Source organism: Ipomoea nil, unplaced genomic scaffold (assembly GCF_001879475.1).
Source record: "Ipomoea nil cultivar Tokyo-kokei standard unplaced genomic scaffold, Asagao_1.1 scaffold0482, whole genome shotgun sequence".
NCBI lineage: Eukaryota > Viridiplantae > Streptophyta > Magnoliopsida > Solanales > Convolvulaceae > Ipomoea > Ipomoea nil.
This window is the reverse complement of record NW_017616910.1, coordinates 598714-622344: the sequence shown is the minus strand read 5'-3', so window position 1 is coordinate 622344 and position 23631 is coordinate 598714. Positions and strand designations below refer to the sequence as shown.

At 36.0% G+C, this 23631-nt stretch overlaps 4 protein-coding genes across 4 annotated transcripts in view; all 4 read left to right on the top strand.

Moving 5' to 3' along the window:
- LOC109173703 (receptor-like protein 12) overlaps positions 1–21738 on the top strand; it is a 43729-nt gene extending 21991 nt beyond the window's left edge. Inside the window, exon 2 of the mRNA XM_019322987.1 lies at positions 21595–21738. The gene's annotated coding sequence lies outside the window, so the exon portion shown is untranslated. The remainder of the gene's footprint in view (positions 1–21594) is intronic.
- Positions 3296–4621, top strand: LOC109173484 (probable LRR receptor-like serine/threonine-protein kinase At4g26540). Its single transcript, XM_019322723.1, has one exon. It carries the CDS (start codon positions 3296–3298, stop codon positions 4619–4621), a length of 1326 nt encoding a protein of 441 aa, XP_019178268.1.
- Positions 4640–6751, top strand: LOC109173483 (receptor-like protein 12). Its single transcript, XM_019322721.1, has one exon. It carries the CDS (start codon positions 4640–4642, stop codon positions 6749–6751), a length of 2112 nt encoding a protein of 703 aa, XP_019178266.1.
- On the top strand, positions 18523–21456 carry LOC109173482 (receptor-like protein 12). Its single transcript, XM_019322720.1, has one exon. It carries the CDS (start codon positions 18523–18525, stop codon positions 21454–21456), a length of 2934 nt encoding a protein of 977 aa, XP_019178265.1.
- Positions 21739–23631: the final 1893 nt, after the last annotated feature.

Here is a 23631-nt window from a genome sequence, read left to right as displayed (position 1 = left end):
TTCCTTCCTTGGTGTAACATGGTAAGATGCGCCTGAATCTACAATCCAAGTTGTCTCATGGCATGCAACGTTGACGGCGTTCTCATCACAAGCAAGAAGCAAATCGGCTCTAACTGTTGCAACTTGGTTCTCTGTGTGATCATCTTTCTTGTCTTGCTTCTGTTCCCTTTTCAACTTGAAGCAATTTTTCTTGATGTGACCCTTCTTGCCACAATGATAACATTCAACATCCTTGTGCCATGACCTTGACTTACTTCTGTTTTTATCTCTACCTTTCTGACCCCTTTGTTTGTTTCTCCCCCTATCATTTGTAACCAAAATATCTGACTGAGAAGTGGAGGTGTCTTGAGATCTTCTTCTTGACTCTTCATTCAAGATACCACTCTTGACATACTCCATGGTCACAACACCGTTGGGAGCAGAATTGGTCAAAGAAACCCGAAGTGTTTCCCAAGAATCAGGTAGAGTGTTAAGCAACCAGAGACCAAGTACCTCATCCTCAAATTTGATGCCCATGCTAGACAACTGATCAAGAACACCCTGAAAATCATTGACATGATCATTGATCAATGTACCTTCCTTGAATCTTAGATTCATCAATTGTTTTAGCAAAAACAATTTGTTATTGCCCGTCTTGGAAGCATACAGGGTCTCAAGTTTATCCCACAGGCTTCTGGCATGTGTCTCGTTGATAATGTGATTCATAACATTATTTTCAACCCATTGGCGAATATAACCACAAACTTGTTGGTGCTCAAAGTCCCACTCTTCGTCTGACATGCTTTCTGGCTTTGCAGTTGCAAACACAGGTAGATGTAATTTCTTCACAAACAAAAGATCCTTCATCTTGGCCTTCCAAATGTGATAATTTCTACCATTCAATCGTACCTTCATTGACTTTGTTGGGAAAATCCCACTTCCTGCGACAATGAAAAATCACAGAACCGACAGGAGCACAAACACAAGATGATACACAATAGCCCAAAAATAAATATCAAACACAAGAACACACGATTTACGCGGAAAACCCCAAATCGGGAAAAAACCACGGGACCACCACCAACCAAATAATCCACTATAATAAATCTTGGGTACAAAGTTTCAGGCTACCACACGAGCCAAACATCCACAAATCATCAAATACAATAATTCTAGGCCAAAGATTTCTATTATATTCCACAGGCCTAAACAGAATACCAACTCGTACTTAAAATATTCAACCACCACAAGCAAGATGAATAGAATACAAATAGTACGAGAATACCCAAAAGATGCCTGGAACAAATAAGCTGACTTCCAAAATATTTGATGAATAAAGCACCTAAGAACCTGGCAAACCTCACGGCAAAGCACCAAAGAAACTGATCAAAGCTATCGAGCTGCCGAAACTGCCACACTGCCGAACGAAAAAGATGGAGAATGAAGCCAGAGAATTATCTCCTCACTGCCGACTTGCTGCAATGCTCTCAATTTCATTCCTAATCCCTAAAACATATATATATGGGGAGAAGGAGTCAAAAAAGGAATTGAATTTCCTTTTGCAATTCACATGCCGCCTCACCATCTATTATTATTATAATAATAATAATAATAATAATAATAATAATAATAATAATAATAATTATGCCTCAATAAAATATAGTGGATACAAATTGGCTTGGTCCAAACATGAACTATTTACCACATAGGAGGGAAGCCCAACCCAACAAAAAGTGATTTAAACTCCCAACATCTTTTAAGGGACAAGAGTGCATGGCCACTCAGCACTCAACAATTGATTAAATATAATCATGCCTACCTTTATAAATTATAACTCATCTAGCTGGTTTTTCATAGTCCTTACCATTGGTTAATTTTCTTGACTGTCTCTTCGTAGTCTTTACGGTATTATTTGCCTTTAAAATGACTTCTGACGTATTTATTTTGTTAGTCAAATTTTTTAGAAACTTATATTAACCGTCAATAACGTTGTGAATTGTTGCACACGGAACGTTATGCTGTGCAACCGTTTGCACCATGCAAGGTGCATACGGTTTCAATTCATAATTTCTATATTATAGATTCATAATTTTTATACTATAGATTCATATTTTTTATATTGTAGATTCATAATATCTATATTATAGATTTATAATTTCTAAATTGTAGATTCATAATTTAAATATAGTAGATTCATAATTTTTATACTTGAAATTCATAATATCTGTACTGTAGATTCATAATTTCTAAACTGTATAGTTATCAAATTATGAACATATAATTCTGTGATTTGTGAATACAGAGTTCAACAATCATCGAAAATTATGAATATAGAGTTCTATAATTGTAAATATAGAATTCAATAATTATGAATATGAAGTTCAAAAATTATGAATATATAACTTTATAATTATAAACATAGAACAATATTGTACATCATGTATGATACACACAGTTGCGCAGCATAATTTGCCGTTGTACACTTGCGCATAAAATACTCTTAGGAAATGAAATAATTTTCATAAGTCATCTATATATCTATCCTAAGTCCTAACGGGTCTTTCAAGTTTATAGGAGCGGAGTAAGTTTGTCTATGTAATGTACTTATGTTGACCTCTTTATGGTGTTTCCACTTTAGCCGTCGGTTTCACGTATGATCGAAATTATAGTATTACTTTTTTCAAAAGGTTGAATTCCCAACTCCAAGAATTCTCAAATTATAATTTAATAGAGCATTTAAAAGAGTGTAAATCACAGTAACACAATGACTCAACAGACATAATCAAATGCTGGTGCGCACAAGGAATTTGTCCACTCCGAATAAAATTTCTTAGAACAAATTATAGTATTACTACCATTAGGAAATGAAACCATTTTCATAATTCCTAAATTGTTTATTTTATCAGACCAGGTCAGTAGAGCATCCAAGTTAACTTTATTTGGAAATGGACATGCTATCTAAATTAAAGCTAATTAAAATAAATATAATATAAATTAAAACAAATTAATTATTTTATTGACTTCGTAATCACAAAATTATTAATCTAACTTTTATCAAGAGCAATCTATATATTAACTTTCTTAATTTAAATCAATCAATTATAAACAATCTAATTAAATTAGTTTAGGTGATTATTTGCGGACTAAGTCACAATGTGAGATTTATTCATTACACACCCTGAAGTAAAGTCAATATAGGTCAATGTACCTATCCACCACGTACTGTGGTTTCATCTCCATATCTTTAAAAGGCCACCTATCTTTCTTGGTATCATGATATAACCAGATATTTAAAAAAGAAAAAAAATCCTCAAGTATGGGAAATTTTCGTTGGAATTATGTAGCACTCATCTTTCTTGTGCTGCCTTGTTTCTTTGCATTGGAGACGACAACATCAACAAGAACAGAAGTTGAAGCTCTTCTGAAATGGAAGAGCAGCTTGTTGATGTTGTCTTCTTCTTCTTCTTCACTCAAATCATGGTCACTATCCAACCTAAGAAACCTTTGTAATTGGAGGGGCATTGTCTGCTGCAATGGTGGTGGATCTTCTGCTGTTTCCGAGATCAATCTTCCTAATGCTGACCTCTCTGTTGCTCTTGATCAGCTCAATTTTACTTCTTTTCCAAATCTCACACGTTTCAACATCGGTGGAAACAACTTCAGGGGATCAATCCCTGCTGCCATTGCTCATCTGTCCAACCTGCTCTTCTTGGACTTGAGCAGCAATACGTTTGATGGAAGCATACCGCCACAGATTGGGAAGTTGAGGAAGCTTCAGTACCTCAACCTTTACAGCAATTCGTTTAGTGGAGTTGTTCCTCATCAGATTGGAAATCTTCAGAAGGTATGGTTCCTCGACCTTGGATCAAATTTATTATTGGATGCTCCTGATCGGTCTAAAGTTAAGAGTCTTCCTGTGCTGAGACATCTCAGTTTATCTAGGAATGAATTTGGGTCAAGGTTCCCTGATTTCATACTAGGTTGTCGGAACCTAACTTATCTTGATTTGTCTGGATGCAATTTGAATGGATCAATCCCTGAGTCATTGTTCACTAGTTTGGAAAATCTTGAGCAACTTGATCTTTCAGACAATAAATTTTCAGGGCCTTTATCACCTAGCATTGGCAACTTGTCCAGCCTCAAACATCTTAACTTATTCACCAATTCTTTTCAAGGGGAAATCCCATTCTCTATAGGCCAACTCAAAGATCTTGAAGTCTTGGATAGTAGCTATAATTCTTTTCAAGGGAAAATCCCACCTTCTATAGGCCAACTCAAAAATCTTCAAGTCTTGGATATTAGCTACAATCACCTAAATTCAACCATTCCTTATGAGTTAGGTCGTTGCACTAACCTCACACACTTGACTTTAACTAATAATTCACTCTTCGGGGTATTACCTTCATCAATGTCCTCTTTGACCAAGTTGCTTAAATTGGACTTATCACGTAATTTTCTTTCTGGCAATATTTCACCTTATTTTGTCTCCAATTGCACCAAGCTAATGTCTTTGGATCTTTCGAGCAATTCCTTCATTGGGAGTATTCCATCTGAATTTGGTTTGCTCACAAATCTTGAACACCTTTCCTTGGGTGCTAATAAGATTTCAGGCACTATTCCACCTCATATAGGAAACTTATAAAGTTTGATTGACTTAAAAATGGGTGGAAATAGTCTCTTAGGTCCAATACCTCATACAATTGGAAACCTCACAAGCTTAAATTTTCTAGACCTTTCCGCCAATAACCTTATCGGAATGCTTCCGCATCAAATAGGAAACTTGCAGAATTTGGATTATCTAGGATTGTCAAATAACCGTCTCTATGGTCCAATACCTCAGACAGTTGGAAACCTCACAAACTTAATTCATTTATACCTTTCTGCCAACAACCTTTCTGGAATGCTTCCGCATCAGATAGGAAACTTGCAAAATTTGACAACTCTAAGCTTGTCAAAAAACAATCTTTGTGGCCCAATACCTTTGACAATTGAAAATCTCACAAGTCTTAGTGTTCTAGAGCTTTTCACCAATAACCTCACTGGAAAGCTTTCACCTAATTTAGGAAACTTGGAGAATTTGGAAACTCTAAGCTTGTCAGAAAATAATTTCTATGGTCCAATACCTCAGACAATTGGGAACCTCACATGGGTCCAATATCTATGGCTTTCCACCAATAATCTCATTGGAATGATTCCACCTCAAATAGGGAACTTGCAGAATTTGTTGGATCTATACTTGTCAAATAATAACTTTTATGGTCCAATACCCGACACAATTGGAAACCTCACATTCCTGACAACCCTATTGCTTTCCACCAACAATCTCACTGGAACACTTCCTACCCAGATAGGAAAGATGCAAAATTTGATTGAACTAGACTTGTCAGAAAATAGTCTCTCTGGTTCAATACCTCAGGCAATTGGAAGCCTCATAAACCTTGAATATCTAATGATTTCCACCAACAGACTCACTGGACCACTTCCATCTAAGAGTGAAAATCAAGCATCCATGCTTATGTCTTCAACCATTTGCAATTTACGTAATCTCCAATTTTTGGTTTTGGCCAATAATTCATTAACTGGGTTAATTCCTCAATGCCTGGTAAACATCAATGAAGATCTCATTGTGTTGGACTTGCATCAGAATCGATTTCACGGATCAATTCCAACAAGTTTTAAGGCAAATTCTTTGTTGCGACTTAATTTGCGTGATAACCAGTTAGAGGGAATTGTGTCGCGATCTTTAATCAACTGTAAAGAGTTGGAAGTTCTTGACCTTGGATACAACAACTTGAATGGTACATTTCCAATGTGGTTAGGAGCTCTTCCAAAACTAAAGGTTCTTAGTTTGAGATTTAATCGGTTGAACGGTTCCATAACAAGTCCAAGAATTAAAGGATATTTGTTTCCTCAACTTCGTGTCTTTGACCTCTCTTACAATGAATTTTCAGGAGATTTTCCCACATGGTTTTTCAAGGATTTTAAAGCCATGACAAATGTGGATAACTATAAAAAACCACAAGAAATAGACATAAACATTATTGGCCACGGAGATGATGAACGTAACTATCAGGATACTATTGATATTGTATATTACTATAGAGATTCTATGCTGGTAGAAATGAAGGGGGAAGAGCGTGAGCTTTTGCATATAATATTTATCATGTATAGTGCTATTGATCTCTCAAGTAACAAATTTGAAGGGCATATTCCAGATAGTATCGGAGGTCTTCTTGCATTACGTGAATTAAATTTATCACATAACAAGTTCACCGGACACATTCCAACATCTCTTGGAAATTTATCTATGTTGGAATCCTTAGACCTTTCTTCGAATCAAATTGGTGGAGTTATCCCTAGGCAATTGGCAGGTATTACAACACTTGAAGTGTTAAACCTCTCACATAATAAGTTAATGGGATGCATACCTCAAGGCCCACAATTCAATACATTTGAACTGAATTCATTCCAAGGAAATGATGGATTGAAAGGGAAACCTTTGTCACAAGGTTGTGGGAATGGCAAGACACCGCCACTTCCAGCACCAAAGGAACTCTCCGAAGAAGACGATTCAAGTTTTTTGAGCGGATGCACCGTAAAAGTTGTGGCAATTGGGTACAGTTGTGGTATTCTTTTTGGATTATTCATGGGAAGTCTCATGCTCCTAACTGGAAAGCCAGAATTCATTGCAAGGTTTGTTGAAGAAGAAGCATACATACTAGCAATGAAGATCAAACGAAGAAGATCAAAAACAAGAAGGAGAAGAAACTAGTGTCAATGGTAAGTAATCTTGTGACAACAAAACAATTTATAACTATATATGGTATATATGTTTTTGTTTGGTAATGCAAAAGTATAGATGCATGAAGGAATATATATACTATGAAGTGTGTTTACTAACTTTTGCAGGTCACTTGGCTTCTCTCCGGATGACAAATACTCGAGGCAGAGGATGTTGTTGTTAAAGAAGTGGTTTGGTTTGTTGCATGTCCACTTAGAAGCCACCTCCCAAGTACTGTCGACTTTCATATATGATTTATCTCTAGTTAGGTGTTGTCACATGTTAATCTGAGTTGTATGGCTTTAGTAATATATGATACTAAATGTTTCAATTCATGCATGATGAATAATGTCAATATGTTCATGTCTTAGAGCTTTATTTCTAGTAAAATGGATTTGGTATGCCTATGTTTATTCTCTCAAAACGGTTATGGCATGTTTGGTTCACGGAACAGGCCTGGAATGGCATAGCATTTCCAGTAATAGACATATTCCTTTGTTCGGTAAATTTTTTTATTCTCAGGAACAATGTTCCTTGGAATGGTACATTCCGGGAATAACTATTACTAGGAGGGCCCTGATATTAACATATTCCTGAATTTTCAGGAATAGATTTTATATTTTATTTTCTATTTTACCCTTTCTTTCTTTGTCTATGTCTTTGCATTTCTTTCTACCAGTTGCCACCCCGGATGGACAGGAAACCATGGCCAAGCCGAGCCACCGCCACATACCCCTCCTCGGTTCACCTCCTCTATTCGCCGAACGGTGACTGGCTGAGCGTTAAATCCCGGAAATCATCGATCATCAATCTAAGAAGCAGCGGGTGGTCTCTAAGCATACCAAACATCATCCAAGCCTTCAGGTCCTCCATGTAGTGGCCCGGATGCCGGCAACACCTCCACTGACGAAGGTGCGATCAAATTGTCAAATAGCATGGAAGCCCTCCAATCGACATCCGGTCATTGGCGAATGACCTCGACGCATCCCCAATTCCAACCAAGCCCTTCGATCGTCCATGCAACGGCGGGTGGTCTCTAAGCATCCCTAACATCCTCCAAACCTTCTCTCGCGAGGGGGCTATCAGACAGGGCCAAGACCACCCTCCCCATCATCTCTAGAGCATTGGGCTCACCGAAACTCGCCAGTGGGAACCTCCTAGTCGGAAAGCCATTAGTTCTTGACGTGGCACCAATCGCAGATGCGATCGAAGCTCCGTTGTCACCCAGAGCGAGGGTGTCACATTGGAGATTATTACGAACAAAGTTCTAACCTGGAGGACAAGCAATCACAACCCCTCTGATGCCATCGCCACCATCCCTTCCGGCGCTAGGCTCCTCAGCCCGGTGGACAGCGGTCGGCAGTGCACTAACTCCCGAAGAATCCGGAGGCCTCCGATAATCCAATTGAGTAGCGTCGAATGATCTCTGCACATCCTCAGATCCCTCCAAATCATCTGATCCTCCATGCAAGGTCCGAAACACTGGCAAATACTCCTTTGACGAAGGTACAACCAGAACACCAGATATCTCAAAGGGCCTCCAATCATCCCTTCGATCATTGGCGAACGAAAACAACCCACCCCTAACTCCATCCCCGTCACCCGATTGACAATCCGCCGGCTAGATTGCCGGCAAAGGGGCAGTAGACGAAGACCTATGGCTGTCACGATTCATCGCCACATTCTGATATGTTTGTAGAAAGAGACAAAAATCCTAATAATAATAATCATCATAATAATATTATATATTTTGTATAAGGATAGTTATGTCTTTTACACATATTTTATTTCTATTCCTTAAACCAACCAAACACTGGAATAACATTCCTAAAGTCTATTCTTTTACTGCTGGAAATTATGAAATTTCCGACCACCTGAAAGTGATCTTAAATCAAGTCAAAAGCAAAAAGTGGTCGGAAATAGCAATAAAGATTTTTCCGGATACCAAAAGTGGTCGAAATAAGGCTTTCGACTTGATTTAAGATCACTTTGAGGTGGTCGGAAATTTCATAATTTCCAGCAGTGAAATACTCGAGACAGAGGATGTTGTTAAAGAAGTGGTTTGGTTTGTTGCATGCCCACTCAGAAGCCACCTCCCAAGTACTGTCGACTTTCCTATATGATCTATCTCTAGTTAGGTGTTGTCACATGTTAATCTGAGTTGTATGGCTTTATGATGATACCAAATGTTTCAATTCATACATGATGAATAATGTCAATATGTTCATGTCTTGGAGCTTTCTTTCTAGTAAAATGGATTTGTTATGTGATGTGAGTCTAATTGTGCATATTTCTAGTATTAGTTTGAATGTATTTGTTAGGCTTAAGTTCATGAATTTGGTAATTTAATTGCATAATCCCTTGTTTTATCATTAAGATATGGTTTTACACTTGATTTGAATGTTTTACGTTGTTTGTTAGTGTTTTGGAACCATTATAGGTCAAGTGCAAAAGCAAGAAAAATTATAGGACGAGTTTGTAGCCAAAACAAAGTCAAGGTGGAGATAAGGAAGTGGCTAAAATGCTTGAAAGAGAGCCAAAGAGTGTTGATTTCAATGGATTTGATCACAAGAACCAAACAAGGAAAAATGAAGCAAAAGAGCAAAGAGTTGGAATTCCCGCTGAATTCGGCGACAGCTTAGTATTTTGATCATATCTCATGCTAGGAATGTCCCATTCAGGTGATTCTTGCGTCATTGGAAAGAAGACTTGAATGGCTACAATCTGGTATGCAGCTTTAAACTCGACGCATCGAGCACCAGACTCGAAGCGGCGACAATTTCCAGTGACGTTTCATCAGTAAAAGTTCTCGCATAGATTGGCGACAGTTCGGTTTTTGGACCATATCTCAGCCTAGAAATGTCCAAATGAGGTGATTCCTGTGCCATTGGAAAGAAGACTCGAAGGGATTTAACTATTATCAAGACATTGAAGTCCAAATCAGACGTGAAAACAGTAAAAACAAGCCTGCAAATCGGACCTATGTCCTGGGCGAGAATTTAAGTTGCGGAAACTTCCTATTTTATCCCTATTGGGCTCCCACTATAAAAGTCCATCTTCCCTCAATCCTAGGGGGATTCATATTTTCTCCGGGTTTGGTTCCAACTATAAACTCTCACCTTCCTCAACCCTAAAAAATTATTCAGAGATCTTTGGAGACACGAAAGAGGAGAAAATCAAGAGCCACGAGTCATCTTGGGAAGCAAGAAGAAAGCTAAGGAGATTTGGGAAAATCGCTTGGTTCATTCTTGTACTCTCTTTGATGATTTGTAATTCTTTAAATATATTTTCTATGTATAATTTAGCCATGCTTGGCTAAATTCTTTAGAGATTCTTGGGGAAAAGAGTTTATGAACCTATGTGCCTGAGCTCTCAGATTCTTTAATATATTATTATTTGGGGCTAATACTTGTGTGACACCCCGTAAATCTAACCCTTAATTGAGATTAATTGAAGAATTAATCCTAATTTTCCTTTGATAAGTTCCTTTTATAAATCCTGAAATTTAATAGTCAAGGGACTAGAATTTGACTAGTTTCCTTAGTCAACCATGAGTACCTTTTGCTTTGTGCTTTATACCTAGCCTTTTGTCTTCCTAGCCTTTTAGTAAGGGTAAACTTGTCCTTTCACACATGCTTGGTGTTTAAGCTTGCCCTAGCAAGACACATTTCATTCATCATCTTCTAGTCAAATCATAAACTCTACACCTTCTCTCTACAAGAAATCTTAGCTTTCTCTCCAAGCTAGAAGAAGGGTTCTCTATCTTTGCAAGATTTCACCTAAAGTTTCCACCTTTCTACCTCTCTAGCATAGGAAATGGTAAGATCTCTAGTTGATTAGTGTTTTTAGCTAGCTTAAAGGTATATTTATCTTATTTTGGTGTTTTTCCTTGTGGGTTGGTTTGTTGAGAAGTCCTTGGTGAGGAAGAGCTTCAAGGAGAGGCTTGGGAGGGTAAGAAGAAAGTGGGTTTTTGGTCTACAAAGATAACCCATGCTCTACAAAACCTATTTTATGCTTGGTATTGGTATTTCTTGGCTTCTATTTGATGATTCATGATATTGTGAGTGATTTGATGCATGACCTTGTGATCATGCATGTTTAGAGCTTGTATTTAGGGTTCTTGAATGTCTTTCTTTGAGCTATTTTTGGGTTCAAGTCATATCTTTGTTGTGTGTGAGGTTTTGGGTGTTTTGGACTTGAACTTGGCTTTGTTGATGATTTTCTCCGAAGGAAATTATTGGAGTACAGGGTGTACCCCGCGAGCGGATACGGCGGGCAGTGGCCTACCCGCCGCCCTACCCGTGGGGAACGAGGTGAATGTGGGGTGTACCCCGCGGGTAGGCCCACGGGTGGGGGCCTACCCGTGGCCCCACCCGCGGGGAACCTTGATGGGATTGCGGGGAGTTATTTCCCCATGATCTTTTCCTCTTGGTATTTGATGTTTTGACCTCCCGTTGCTTGATTATTGAGCTTTTGCGAGTCTTCTTGATGTTTCGTATGTCTAGAACGATGAGTTAGGAATCCATGTTAGGATTTGGTGTCTTGAATCGTGCTAAGGGTCCAACCTTGTGATTCGTTGGGCTAATGTGAATCTTGAAGGTTCGTTGGAACCATTTTGGTTTATCCGTTTGATGAGCATGCTAGTTTGATGTTGTTATGCTAGTATGTATGGTTTGTTCCTTCTTGTTGAGGATTGGCAACTCGTGTCGCCAATCATTTTGATGTTGGATTGTAGTCCATTGTTGTTGAGTATTGCTTCATGTCTTTATTGAAATCTCTTGGTTGATTCTTATGACGTTATCTTGTACAAATTGTTTTACCATTTGTTGACACTTGATTGGGCTATTGATGAACCTTAATCTTCTTGATGATGATGACTATGTGTGAATATGAATGAGATTGGTGGTAATATTATTGAGCTTTGCTCACGAGATCGGTGGTAATATTGTGTTATTTAACTGTACCCTCGTGTACTGAGAGATCGGTGGTAATACTATGAGATTGGTGGTAAAGATTGGTGGGGGACGACAGTCCCAGGCGGAATAAGTTTGGAATCAGAAGTACAGGGTGGCACTAGGAGGTAATGGTTGGAACTAGTTATAAGGTCGGGGGTAGCCATAAGGTTGGAACAGGGCATAAGGTTGGAATGTGAAACTTGTCATTGTGTGATTGTTGTATTCCTTGCTTATGACCATGTCTATGATGAACTCTACCTTGTGCATGGTAGGTTGCATCTAGAGTTGTGGTTGTCGTTTGTTGTTGTGGTCTCTATTGATTTGATTGAGTTGTGGGTTTTGATCCTTGTTGAGAGTGGGTTATAAATGGTTGTTGCCTCACCTCTTGATTTTTGAATGATATATACTGTATTCCTCAGTTCCAAATGGTTTTGATCATGGCCCAGTTTGGTAAAAAATTGGCCTATAGGCCAATTTTGGCTTATTTAACCACTATTAATTGTTTGATTTAGTTAAAATATCAATATAAATGTTTAGTTAATTAGTTTTTTGCAACTCTAAAAGGCTAAAATTCAAAAAGCTATTCCAAGCAACTTTTTCAATTAGCTTTTTGAGAAAAGAAATTATACCAACCAGCTATCAGCTAACAGCTAATTTACCAAACACTTTTTTACAATCAGCTAATGTTATCAACTATTTATACCCTCTAATTAACACAATCAGCTAACAACTAACAGCAATCAGCTAACAGCTAACAGCCATTTTACCAAACAGGGCCCATATCTACGTATATATATTGATACTTAACGTGTATTGGTGGGTTACTAGCTTTGTTCGCTGACCGGGTGTTATCCCTTGTCTTTACAGGTTTTGATTAGATCGGAGAGCGCGCTAGATGTGGACTCTAGTTAGCGTAGCTTTGCTTCCCTTTGTTTAGATTGGGCATGTGAGCCTTAGATAGTTGCGGTCTGTGTGCCTTAGACAATTGTTATATTTTGTTGAATTTTGTAGGCTTAGCCTGTGCACCGGTAGTTTTATGGGTGTGGCATAACACCTTTCCTGAATTATATTAGCTTCCGTTTTTCTGATGATTGATGTTTAGACTGTTAATCTCTGAAATTAAGTTTTAAATTGTTGGTAAAATTCGAGGGTGTTACACAGCTTGTGTTGCAATTGTGTTTATCATTCTTGTTGCTAGTAGTTTAGGGCCCGAATTACTTGCTTCATAGCTTTGTTTGTGTCACAACGAGAGTTGGGCATAACTTAGGGCACACACAATTGCACCTAACTGTTGCACCTTGAGAAATGGTAATTTTGTTAGGGAGTTTAATTATTGATTATTGTACATCGAGAGATGGTAGTAGTTAGGAATTTATTATGATGCTTGTTCTTGTTTTATTGGGTGTTTATACCACGAGAGTGGATATTCACTAGTGTTAGTGACTACGAGAGTAGCGCTAACCACTTTGCATCCTCACACACCCATTTAAATCCAGATTTAATATTACATTGGGTTAGGCACTAGCCACTAGGGGATTAAACACTTGAATCTCAGGAATCTCATTCTCTATCTCTATTGTTTTCAAAACCTGAATCATTACTTTAATTTATTTATTTATTTGCATCCTTCACTCATAATCATTAGGATTAGCTTCTCGTGAATAAATTAGTAATTGGTGTTTAATACCCCACTTCCATGAGCATCGATAACTCGTTACTCAGAGTTTATTTGTTTGAAAATATACTACAATCATTATGCCTATGTTTATTCTCTCAAAAACAAAATTCTTCATTTCTCCTAGATGGTTTATTTTTTTTCCTGATACAAAGAGTGAAAAAAAACTAACAAAACTTTACAATTAGACAAATCTAAAAAATTAGAAAACACCGATAATATTTACAAAAATAAGAGGTTTCATTCGTTCAAGGGATGATTAAAAAAAATCTAAAGACTGACATAGAAGTAATAAGACATCATAATTAGTCACCATCCAATTTGTACATAAATTTGTTTGATTTAATCTATCAAAAACCATATAATTATGCAAGTCAAGCTCGGAAAAATTAATCAAAATAGAATTTGATTTATGAAATTGAAATAAATAAAAATAAAATAAAATTTGTAATAGAGATTCTTGACAATGTGTGTAGGGTCCTTTTTATATATTAAAATAATTTATTATCAAAACATTTTTGGTCCTCCGCCAACAAAATCATTGAAATGTTGTTAAATACAAGGACATTTTAATTTTTTTTATACAAAGGTAGTGGGTTGATCCGCTATATTTTTAATTTTATTTTATTTTTATAAAAAATTCATAATTGAAGGCGACCTAAATGCCCTTATATTTTACGGAATTTAAATGATTTTGTTGATGAAGGACATTTTAATCTTTAAGCGCACTTTGAATACACAACGTACACTTCAAAGACAACAATTTTGTAAAATCGTTGTCTTTGTGGGGATTTTTTTTTTTAAGATAACAATTTTATTTATCCGTTGTCGTTGATATGTTGTCTTTAAGCGCACTTTGAATACACAAGAAAAATGCAATAAGTCAGCAAGCGGCAAGAAGGCAAAGACACTTTTTCGTACTCCTATGACAACGGTATTAAAAGTTCGCTATCTTTGTGCATTTTTTTTTTAAAAGACAATGGTTTCATTTATCTATTGTCGTTGGTGTGTTGTCTTTTAGCATATGTTAGATACACAAACACTTTAAAGACAACGATTTTGTAAACAATTGTCTTTGTGCGTTTTTTCTTAAAACTACATACAATGACTTTATTTATCCATTGTTATTGGTGTGTTGTCTTTAAGCGCACTTTGAATACACAACACTTCTACGACAACGGTTTTAAAAGTCTATTTCCTTTGTGTGTGTTTTTTTAAAAGACAACTATTTTATTTATTTGTTGTTGTTGGTGTGTTCATTGTCTTTAAGCACACGTTGAATACACAACACTTCTACAACAACGGTTTTTAAAAGTTTATTATCTTTATGCATTTTTTTAATACAAGAATTTTAGTGTATTGTCTTTAAGCAATCTTTGAATACAAAACATTTCAACAATAACGGTTTTAAGTGTATGTTGTCTTTGTGGAGAGTTGGTTGTTGTCTTTAATTTGAGTAGATGTGTCTATAGTTTATACCTCGTACTAGTGAGCCTCAATATTTAAAGAAATTTTATTTGCTTTCTCCCAAAAAAATAATAATAAAGTACAATTATATGGTCTATTATGTTTTTCAACTATATATTTATCGAAATTCATATAATTATGCGAGTCACCCTTTCAAATTTTTCTCCTACTAATATGACAGTCTCTATTTGATACCTTAGGCTAATTGAAGTATGTGCTCCATCTCAATTAAAAGTTTAAGCTTGTAGTTGGACTGTGCATTTATTTTATATATGATGAATAAATCTCATTCAAAGATGACGGGCCAGACCATTATATTCATGGACACCCAATAATTATAAGTAACACCCATTTTAATTTTTGGCAAAATTTTGAAAAAAAAAAAAAAGCAAAACAAAACAAAAAATCACCCTTTCTAAGATCCTTTCCTGTTTTATTATTATTATTATTATTATTATTATTATTATTATTATTATTATTATTATTATTATTATTATTAAAATGAGATTGGATGAAAAATTGTGAATTTCTATTCATGTAGTCAATGGTCTTAATTCACTGATGATGTGAAATGGTTGACCTCAGAGACTAAGAGCATTTCCAACGGGAGGCCAATTTCTATCTCCCAAAACACCATTTCCTCAAATTTCTCTCTCCAAGGTGTCTCGCCAAAACGCCAAAGGGAATGACGTTAATGAACAATGCAGCGCTATATTTGGCGTTGCGCTGTTCATCTGCGCTATAATCCTAAAATGTCCCTTTTACCCTTATTTTTTTTTATAATTCCAAGTATATCCTTTAATTGTTTTATATGAAATTTTTTATTTTGTTAAATACTTATATTTTTTTGAATATAAGTTCAAACTTTGTATTATTAAATAAAAATTATACCATTTTAAAGATCGCATTGAGACGATCGAAACAAGACTAATATTGAATATATATTAATTAAAATTCCAAATACATTAAACATAACTTGAACATAATAAAAGTTAAAATACATACGATATACATCAAACATGACTAGAACATAATAAAAATTAAAATACATACGACATAATAATAATATTAAAAAATAGGCCATGGACTTTCGTTTTCTTGACTATTTTGCCTTTAATTTTGGTTTAATCACAACTTTCTAGCCTTCATGAAAATAATTAATAAATAAATAAAACCTCAAGATGTGTTTGGTTTATGAATATATTAGGAATGCGAATCAAAATCATAGTTATTGTTTAACTAACAACTTTTTAAAACACAACTATGTGATTCGATTACCCTTCAATTAAAAACTTCATTCCCTAATTAAAAACAGTATCATTTCATCTTATCGCTCCTCATTTGTCACCTCTTCATTACATTGCTCATATTTTTGTTTTTGATTGCATGTTTCTTCATATTATTGGTGCTTTGGATGTCATTATATTAGGATCAATCGCTTTTGATTTTTTTTTTTTTTGTATTTTAAAAAATTTTATTCCCAATATAGGGTCATACATAACCAAACATCAATATTGGTAATTATTCCATTTTCACCCTAACTACTACTAAACATGCAAAATATTTTCACCAGAACCCATTATCATTACTAAGTATTTGATTCTCATTCCGATTCTGAAGATGATAACCTAATTAAGGTTTTCAAACTTGGACAAGGACCCCATGGAGGAAGTCTTCGTCCACATTTGGAGGGAAACTATCATGGTGGTCGATCTGTGTCCAAAAATTTGGACAAAGACTTTCATGGTTGTCTTTGTTCGATATTTAGATGAGGCCTTGTCTGCTGAACAATTGAGTCACTATGATTTATAATTTTCCACAATGTTTTGTCGAGTCGAAATGTAAGGAGTCCTTAGAGTTGGGAACTCAACATTTTGAGAGAAAATTAGATGAGGACCACAATGGAGGAAGTCGCTGCCCAAAGGGCGAAGACTTTAATTTCATAACGTCTTCATTCAAAATCTAAACTATTATTGTGGTTTAAGAGAACGAGATTGTTCACATTGTAATTATTGTCACTTTCATTGTTGTAATCGTCGTTTCAATATTCAAAGATAGCAAGAAGATGATTATCATGTTATGTTTAATGTCAAATTAAATATTTACACTTAATTAACCAGCTTGATTCAAAATATATCCAAATAGTATCGTATAATAGAACGCTATCGATCTTGTGAACAATACACCAGAAAAATATTTCTGGAGAAGAGATGTGAGTCACAAATAGACTGTTTAAATACCAAGTTTTAATTAGAGCTTTTACTAGATATGTACAATCACTTTAACAGAATGAGTTCTAACATAAACGATACAATAAAGATATATCTATGAACCAACATGGGGCTCTGATACCACTTGTTAGGATCGATACCGGTTCACAACACCTAACTACAATGGCAACTTGGGCGGGAAATATTGAGAATATTTCTAGTGTAAGGTTTGGAGTAAATCATACACACAATAAGGCAATTTTGAAGAAGGATTTTTGTATGTAGTGGCAAAATAATATTACAATAGGAGCTACAATATAACTCTCTAATTCTCTCTAAAAGAAATTTGCTATGTTAAGCTATCAAAAGAGATACAAGATGGGAGCGTTATGCTGTGGAACCGTGCCCACCTTGCAAGGTGGGCACGATTGTAGATTCATAATTTCTATACTGTAGATTCATAATTTCTAAAACATAGATTCATAATTTAAATACAGTAGATTCATAATTTAAATATAGTAGATTCATAATTTCTATACTGCAGATTCATAATATCTATACTGTAGATTCATAATTTATGTACTGTAGATTCATAGTTTATAAACTGTATAGTTATCAAATTATAAACATATAGTTCTGTGATTTGTGAATACAAAGTTCAAAAATTGGATATATGAACATCGAAGATTATGAACATATAGCTCTATAATTATGAACATATATTTATAAAATTATGAACATATAGCTCTATCACATGTTCACAAACCTAATACTGTAGATTCATAATTTTATACTGTAGATTCATAATTTAAATACAGTAAATTTATAATTTCTAAATTGTGCGATTGCGAAGAGAGAAACGCCGTTAACGGCAAGTGAAAAATATTTTTTTAAAAAATTAGAACGGCAAATGACGCCGTTGTAGAACTGTGCCCACCTTGCAAGGTGGGTACGTGTCCACAACATAATTTGCCTAGAAGGTGAGGTTGAGAATGGGATAATCACAATGGCAAATGAACTCCCTATTTATAGTAGAGGATTATGGGTTATTTTGTAGATAGCCTAAAATCTAGGAGCCAAACTATAATTTCTTTAATTTGTCAACAATTGTGGCTAACAATTTTGTCAAATTTTGCTGCTGCTATCACTGTACATTCTGCATAGTTCCCATGCGCGCTCCCATGTTTGACTTTAATTACTTACATGGTGAACTTTCAAATCTTGACTTTTGCAAAGAAAAATGCCAAATTCCTATGGCTAGCTTAGTGATAATGTTGTATCATTTTTCTTTACCGGCCGGCCATGTGATAAAGGAGCTGTGGAAAATGAAAAATTAGAAATTTCATCCTCATATATGTATCGATCAGGCCATGAAGCCAATATATCTACTACTAGCTTGTCTATAAAAGATCGAGCATGCATGCATATTTCTTGGCCTGGGAATCATAACATACAATGGAGAACTTCCGTTGCAACTATTTAGCACTGATCATCTTTCTTGTACTGCCAGTTTGTTTCTTTGCATTGGAGACGACAACATCAGCAAGAACAGAAGCTGAAGCTCTTCTCAAATGGAAGAGCAGCCTGTTGATGTTGTCTTCTTCTTCTTCTTCACTCAATTCATGGTCACTATCCAACCTAAGAAACCTTTGTAATTGGAGGGGGGTTGTCTGCAATGGCGGTGGATTTGTCTCTGAGATCAATCTTCCTTATGCTCATCTCTCTGGTACTCTTCACCACCTCAATTTTACTTCTTTTCCCAGCCTCACTGGTTTCAACATAAGTGGAAACAACTTCAATGGATCAATCCCTCCTGCCATCGGTGATTTGTCCAACTTGCTATTCTTGGACTTGAGCGACAATACGTTTGATGGAATCATACCGCCACAGATTGGGAAGTTGAGGGAGCTTCAGTACCTCAACCTTTACAACAATTCTTTTAGTGGAGTTGTTCCTTATCAGATTGGTAATCTTCAGAAGGTATGGTTCCTGGATTTTGGATTAAATTATTACTTGGAGGCTTCTGATTGGTCTAATGTTAAGAGTTTTCCTGTGCTGAGACATCTTAGTTTCTCTGGGAATGAATTTGGACCAAGGTTCCCTGATTTCATACTGGGTTGTAGAAATCTAACTTATCTTGATTTATCTGAAAACAATTTCAATGGATCAATCCCTGAGTCATTGTTCACCCGTTTGGAAAAGCTTGAGCATCTCAATCTTTCTGCCAATACATTTCTAAGACCTTTATCACCTAACATTGGCAAGCTATCCAACCTCAAATATCTTGATTTGTCGGCCAATAATTTTCAAGGACAAATTCCATCTGCTATAGGTCAACTCAAAAATCTTCGAGTCTTGGATATTAGCAGCAATTACTTGAATTCAAGTCTTCCTTCTGAGCTTGGCAGTTGCACTAACCTCACTCACTTGACTTTAGCTTTTAATTCACTCTCTGGTCCACTACCTTCATCACTGTCATTTTTGACAAAGTTGTCCGAGTTAGACTTATCATATAATCTTCTTTCTGGTAATATTTCCCCTTATTTTTTCTCCAATTGGACCAAACTAACGTCATTGCAACTTGCACGCAATTCCTTCAATGGGGGTATTCCATTTGAAATTGGTTTGCTCACAAATCTTGAATACCTTTTCTTGGATAGAAATAAGATTTCGGGCAGCATTCCAACTCAAATAGGAAACTTGCAAAATTTGGTTGAATTAAACCTTCAAGTAAACAATATCTTTGGTTCAATACCTCAAACAATTGGAAACCTTACAAGTCTCAAACTTCTTTTGCTTTTTGATAACAATCTCACAGGAACAATTCCACCCCATGTAGGAAACCTCCAGAATTTGGTTGCACTAGACCTATCACAAAACTGCCTCTATGGTCCGATACCTCAAACAATTGGAAACTTGACTAACCTAGATAGCTTATTGCTTTCCACCAATAATCTCATCGGAATGCTCCCACCTCAAATAGGAAATTTGCAGAAGTTAACTAATTTGTACTTGCCAGAAAACAACCTCTATGGTCTAATATCTCATACAATTGGAAACTTGCAAAATTTGATTTTGCTAGACATGTCAACAAACAATCTCTCTGGTCCAATACCTCAAACAATTAGAAATCTTACAAGCCTCCAAGTCTTAGACCTTTCCACAAACAATTTCACATCAATGCTTATCCCTTCAACCATTTGCAATTTACATTCTCTCCAAACTTTGGTTTTGGCCAATAATTTATTAATTGGGTTAATACCTCAATGTTTGGGAAATATCAGCAAAGATCTCTCTGTGTTAGATTTGCACCGGAACCAATTTCATGGGCCAATCCCAACAAGTTTTGAGGTTGGCAACTCCTTGGGCAGACTAAATTTGCGTGATAATCAATTAGAGGGAGCTATGCCGCAATCTCTAATCAATTGTAAAGAGTTGGAAATTCTTGATCTTGGGTATAACAACTTGAGTGGTATGTTTCCAATGTGGTTAGGAACTCTTCCAAATCTGAAGGTTCTTAGCTTGAGATTTAACAAGTTGAATGGTTCCCTAACAAGTATGAGAATTAAAAGCTCCTTGTTTCCTCAACTCCGTGTCTTTGACATCTCTTACAATGAGTTCACCGGGGATTTGCCAGCAAGGTTTTTCAAGACTTTTAAAGCCATGAAAATTGTTAATGAAGATAGAATGCCAATGCCAGTGTACCTACTGAGCAGTTACTATCGAGATACATTATTGGTGGGAATAAAAGGGCAAGATATTGAACTTGTTCAAATACTACTCAGGTTTACTGCTGTTGATCTCTCATGCAACAAATTTGAGGGCCAAATTCCATATAGCATCGGAGATCTTCTTGCATTACGTGAATTAAATTTATCACATAACATGTTCACTGGCCACATCCCAATGTCTCTTGGAAATTTATCTGTGCTTGAATCCTTAGACCTTTCTTCAAATCAAATTGGCGGAACAATCCCTAGACGATTGACTAGTATTTTATCTCTTGAAGTGTTGAATCTCTCACATAATAAGTTAATGGGATGCATACCTCAAGGCCCACAATTCAATACATTTGAAGTCAATTCATTCCAAGGAAATGATGGATTGAAAGGAAAACCTTTGTCACGAGGTTGTGGCAATGACATGACACCACAACTTCCAGCACCAAAGGAGCTCCACCAAGAAGACGATTCAAGTTTTTTGAGCGGATGCACTGTAAAAATTGTAGCAATAGGGTACGGTTGTGGTATTCTTTTTGGATTATTCATGGGAAGTCTCATGTTCCTAACTGGAAAGCCAGAATTCATTGCAAGGTTTTTTGAAGAAGAAGCATGCAAACTAGCAATGAAGATCAAACGAAGAAGATCAACAATAAGGAGAAGAAACTAGCATCAATGGTGAGTAATCTTATTACACCGTACCAAAGCAATTTACAAGTATATATGGTACGTTTTTGTTTGGTAATGCATAAGTGTAGATGCATGAAGGAATATATATACTATGAAGTGTGTTTACTATCTTTTGCAGCTCACTTGGCTTCTCTCCGGATGACAAATACTCAAGACAGAAGATGTTGTTGTTAAAGAAGTGATTTGGTTTGTTGCCGACTCATAAGCCACCTCCCAAGTACGGTTGGCTTTCATATATAATCTATCTCTAGTTAGGTGTTGTCACATGTTAATCTGATCAGTTGTATGCATGGCTTTGGTCTGATACCAAATGTTTCAATTCATGCATGATGAATAATGTCAATATGTTCTTGTCTTAGAGCTTTCTTTAATTTCTAGTAAAATGGATTTGTTATGCCTATGTTTATTCTCTCAAAATAAAATTCTTCATTTCTCATAGATGGATAGTTTATTTTTAACTGATACAACGAGTGAGAAAAATTAACAAAACTTTACAATTAGACAAATCTGAATTAGAAAACACCAATAATCTTTGCAAAAATAAGAGGTTTCATCCTTTCGAGGGATGATTAAAAAAAAATCTAAAGACTGACATAGGAGTAATGTTGCTAGATGGTCCCACCAATGTGGGTAGGGTGGTGACCAAAAGCTTAACAATTAAGCTTGGAAGATGAAGTGAAAGGTTTTTTGATTAATGGCTTCATTCATGTCCACTTAATGGGAGATTAAAGTGGGCAAATGAAAAGACAAAAGAGTTGGCTTTGTAAAGCCTATATAAAGGCCATGGATTTGGCTACCTTGGACATGAGAGAGTTCAAGAAGAAGAAAAAGAGGGGAGAGAAAATTTGTTGAGATATACAAGTGTGAGAAAATTAGCCGAGAAGAAGTTGGTGGATTTCGTAGAAATTCTTGTGCCTCGGGGTATGTTATTTTCTCTTGTATTTTGTGTTGCCTCTAATCGTTGAATTAGAGAAGCCTCCTCTGTTGTACCCATTATCTATATAGTGGAAGGTTTACTGGCTTGTGCCCGTGGTTTTTTACTCCTTGCCTTGAGGAGGTTTTTCCATGTTAAAATTCTTGGTGTTCTTCTTGGTGCCGTTTATTTATTTTCATTGTGCTAATTATATATTCTTGCGAGCTTTCTTCCCAACAACTGGTATCAGAGCCTTGTTCAAGTGCGAAGCTATGGAAGGAAAGTTCAATAGAATTACAAGTTTGAATGGCACAAATTATCACATATGGAGAAATAAGATAAAAGATCTACTATATGTGATGAAGTTGCATTTACCCGTGTTTGCTACCCAGAAACCTGAAAATAAATCAGATGAAAAGTGGGCCTTTGAGCATGAACAGGTATGTGGTTTTATTCGGCAATTTGTTGACGATAATGTGTATAATCATATTTGTAGTGAAACCCACGCAAGGACACTGTGGAGTAAACTTGAAGATTTATATGCTTCAAAGACTGGCAACAACAAACTGTTTTATCTCACAAAATTGGTGCAGTTGAGATATAACGAGGGTAGTTCTGTTGCGGATCACTTGAATGATTTTCAAGGGATTGTTGATCAATTGTCAGGTATGGGAGTTAATTTTGATGATGAGGTCCTTGCTCTTATGGTACTAGCATCATTGCCGGATTCTTGGGAAACTTTAAAAATTTCTTTGACTAATTCTGCTCCTAACGGTGTTGTAACGATGGAACTTGTTAAAAGTGGTGTCCTGAATGAAGAGATGAGACGAAGGTCACAAGGTACTTCCTCTCAACATTCAGAGGTCTTGGCTACAACAAATAGGGGGAGAAGTCAAAGCAAGGGTCCAAGGAGTAAAGATAAAAACAGAGATAACAGTAGAGGTAAATCTAATAAATTTGCTAATGTTGAATGTTATCATCGTCACAAAAAGGGGCATATTAAGAAATTTTGCCGACTACGGAAGAAAGAAAATCAGAAAAATAAAGACTCTGAAAAGAATAATGGTAGTGATGATGATAGTGTAGCTGCTACAGTTGAACATGATTTTCTTATTTTCTATGATGGTGACACAGATGCCATTAATTTGGCAAGTCATGATACAAACTGGGTAATTGATAGTGGTGCATCCATTCATGCTACAGCTCGAAAGGATTTTTTTGTTAGTTATGCAACAGGTGATT

Bases quoted from the DNA above. Each gene is read 5' to 3' on its own strand.
- LOC109173483 (XM_019322721.1), top strand. From the start codon at position 4,640: ATGGGTGGAAATAGTCTCTTAGGTCCAATACCTCATACAATTGGAAAC.
- LOC109173484 (XM_019322723.1), top strand. From the start codon at position 3,296: ATGGGAAATTTTCGTTGGAATTATGTAGCACTCATCTTTCTTGTGCTG.
- LOC109173482 (XM_019322720.1), top strand. From the start codon at position 18,523: ATGGAGAACTTCCGTTGCAACTATTTAGCACTGATCATCTTTCTTGTA.